We start from the raw sequence: 2,711 nt of genomic DNA on the forward strand, positions 1-2,711 counted from the left end.
GTGTTAATAACAGGGTGCTTTAAACCACTGTAGTACCAAGGCTCTTTATAATGAACGGCTGCAGGAACTGGGTATGTCTAGTTTAATGAAAAGAAGGACTTGGGGAGACATGAATAGCAGTCTTCCAATATCTCAGGGGCTGCCCCAAAGAAGAAGGAGTCAAGCTATTCTGCAAAGCACCTGCAGGCAGGACAAGAAGCAGCAGATGGAAACAAATCAAGGAGGGAAGCAACCTGGAATTGAGGAGGAAATTCCTAGCAATGAGAACAATTAATCAATAGAAAGGTTTGCTTTCGGAAGTTGTGGGTGCTCCCCCATCACTGCAAGTTTTTAAGAAAAGATTGGACAACATTTGACTGAAATGTTACAAGGCCTCTTGCCTGAGCAGGGGGCTGGACTAGAAGACCTCCAGGGTCCCTTCCAACTCTTATTCTGTGTTATTCTGTTTGCTATTCTGTTTGTTATTCTGTATGAAAGGCAGGGGTGAAATCCAGCAGGTTCTGACAGGTTCTGGAGAACCAGTAGAGGAAATTTTGAATAGTTCGGAGAACCGGCGAATACCACCTCTGGCTGGCCCCAGAGTGGGGTAGGAATGGAGATTTTGCAGTATCCTTTCCCTGCCACACCCACCAAGCCACACCCACAAAACCGGTAGGGAAAAAAATTGGATTTCACCCTTGATGAAAGGGTCTCCTGCTTCAGCAGGGCGTTGGACTACAAGACCTCTGTTCTGTTATTTTTTCTTTAATTCTGGCAAGAAAGACGGCTGGGCATAGGAAACAAACATTTGATTAATTGTTCTCTAGAAAGAGGGCAGGGAAGAGCTACAAAGATAATGAGTGGATGAGAGGCTAAAATATATGATGAACGGTTGCAGAAACTGGGTATTTCACTTGCCTTACTTGTGTTCCTCTCATATGGGACTTTCCAAATTGGGGGAGGGAGGGAGGCTGGTCATTGAGCGGGACAGTTAGACACTGTCTGGACCGTGCAACTTTTCTGGCGCAGGCTTTTGTGTGGGTGTGTGTATGTGTGTGTTTGTGGGTTAGGTGCATTCTGAAAGCTGAGGATTGCATTGATGGCAAATGAAAAATGTGGGTTTTGCATGAATATCTTCTCATCTGGGAAGGGACGCTGCCCTCCTTCCCCATTCGCTGCAGCTGCGAACGCACAACCGGCTTGTCACTGTGTGTGCCCCCCTGCTGGGCGAAGGTGTGCCCCCACCCCGTGTGCGTAGAGCGACATGTCCAACAACATGGCCAAGATTGCGGAGGCACGCAAGACGGTAGAACAGCTGAAACTCGAAGTCAACATCGATCGCATGAAGGTAAGTGGGTGGGGGGGCCGGTCCTTTGGAGCCAGGAAATGGGTCCCGAACATCAGATGCTCACTGAACGGATGCCCAGGGCTGCTCCTGAAGTAATGCAGTGAAGTAGTCTAGCTAAAGGCTTTGGGAGCCAAGGGAGGGGGACCCAAACATTGGATGCTCACTGAACAGATGCCCAGGGCTGCTCCTTAAGTAACATAGTGAAATAGTCTAGCTCAAAGCTTCGGGAGCCAAAGGAGTGAGCCCCGAACATCAAGTGCCCACTGAACAGATGCCCAGGGCTGCTCCTGAAGTAATGCAGTGAAGTAGTCTAGCTAAAGTCTGTCTTTCGCGCTTCCTCTGGGCCAGGTGTCCAAGGCGGCAGCTGATCTCCTGGCGTACTGCGAAGCCCATGCGAAGGAGGACCCCCTCGTCACTCCCGTCTCCTCGGCCGAGAATCCTTTCCGAGAGAAACGGCTCTTCTGCATCGTGCTGTGAGCCAGGATGGCCCCCTCCCCAATTGCTTTGGCCTCTCTCTTGGGTAAGGACCCCTCTCCCCAAAATACTTGACTTACAACCATTCATTTAGTGACTGTTTGAGGTTACAACACTGAAACAGGGGACTGATGACCCATCCTCACAATTATGACGGTTGTTGCATCCCTAGGACCTCGACTTACAACTACAATTGAGCCCAAAATTTGTGTTGCTAAGTGAGACAATGTAATGTCATCATATGTGTGAAAAAATGGCCATAAGTCACTTTTTTCAGGGTCGTTGTAACTTCAAACGGTCACTAAACGGACTATTGTAAGTCGAGGACTATCTGTACTTCTATTTAAACATTGGAAGCCTGAGCTTCTGAGTTACGTTTTATTCCTTTCTAATCTGCCTCTCTCTAATGTTCGCTGCTTTTTTATTCCCCTCCAAGTTGAATAAGAAGCACCATAGAACAAGCGGAACAGTCTGGTTTTAACTGAAAAAAAGGAAGTTTCTAGTCCTCATTATCACCGAGATCCAGTTGCCTGGAAGTTTAAAACCACACAAATTTTCTTGTCCTTGTTTATTCTAATAAATGTTTAGACCCTTCTTTCAACCTCTTTTTCGCTCTTCTTTTTCATCCAAAAAAAAAAAATTGTCAGTAATCCATTAAGCATCTGTAAAAAAAAAAAAAAATAACCCACTTCCGAATTACTGCTTCGACCTCTACTTTTCTGCTGTGGTGGAATGACTAAATAACCTTCTATTATCGTAAAATCATTACCGCAACTCAAGGGGTCTGGAAATGAAAATTTCCGGAAACGTATTATGGATTTTTTTTCCCCCCGAGCCAAATCCAATTTGCAAACAGCCAGAGAGGAAGAAGACGGCAAGGCAACTGCCAGCTGGAGCAGGATTTGGGCTC

The 2,711-nt window shown here is 46.6% G+C and overlaps 1 protein-coding gene across 1 annotated transcript; it reads left to right on the plus strand.

Moving 5' to 3' along the window:
- Window positions 1-1,243: 1,243 nt before the first annotated feature.
- GNG8 (G protein subunit gamma 8) lies at window positions 1,244-1,804 on the plus strand. The gene is made up of 2 exons (XM_070949719.1): window positions 1,244-1,327; window positions 1,676-1,804. The coding sequence occupies exons 1-2, from the start codon at window positions 1,244-1,246 to the stop codon at window positions 1,802-1,804; spliced, it is 213 nt and encodes a 70-aa protein (XP_070805820.1).
- Window positions 1,805-2,711: the final 907 nt, after the last annotated feature.

Source organism: Pituophis catenifer, unplaced genomic scaffold (genome assembly GCF_029215685.1).
Source record: "Pituophis catenifer annectens isolate HBS135680 unplaced genomic scaffold, rPitCat1.0.hap2 SCAF_9, whole genome shotgun sequence".
NCBI classification, from domain to species: Eukaryota; Metazoa; Chordata; class Lepidosauria; order Squamata; family Colubridae; genus Pituophis; species Pituophis catenifer.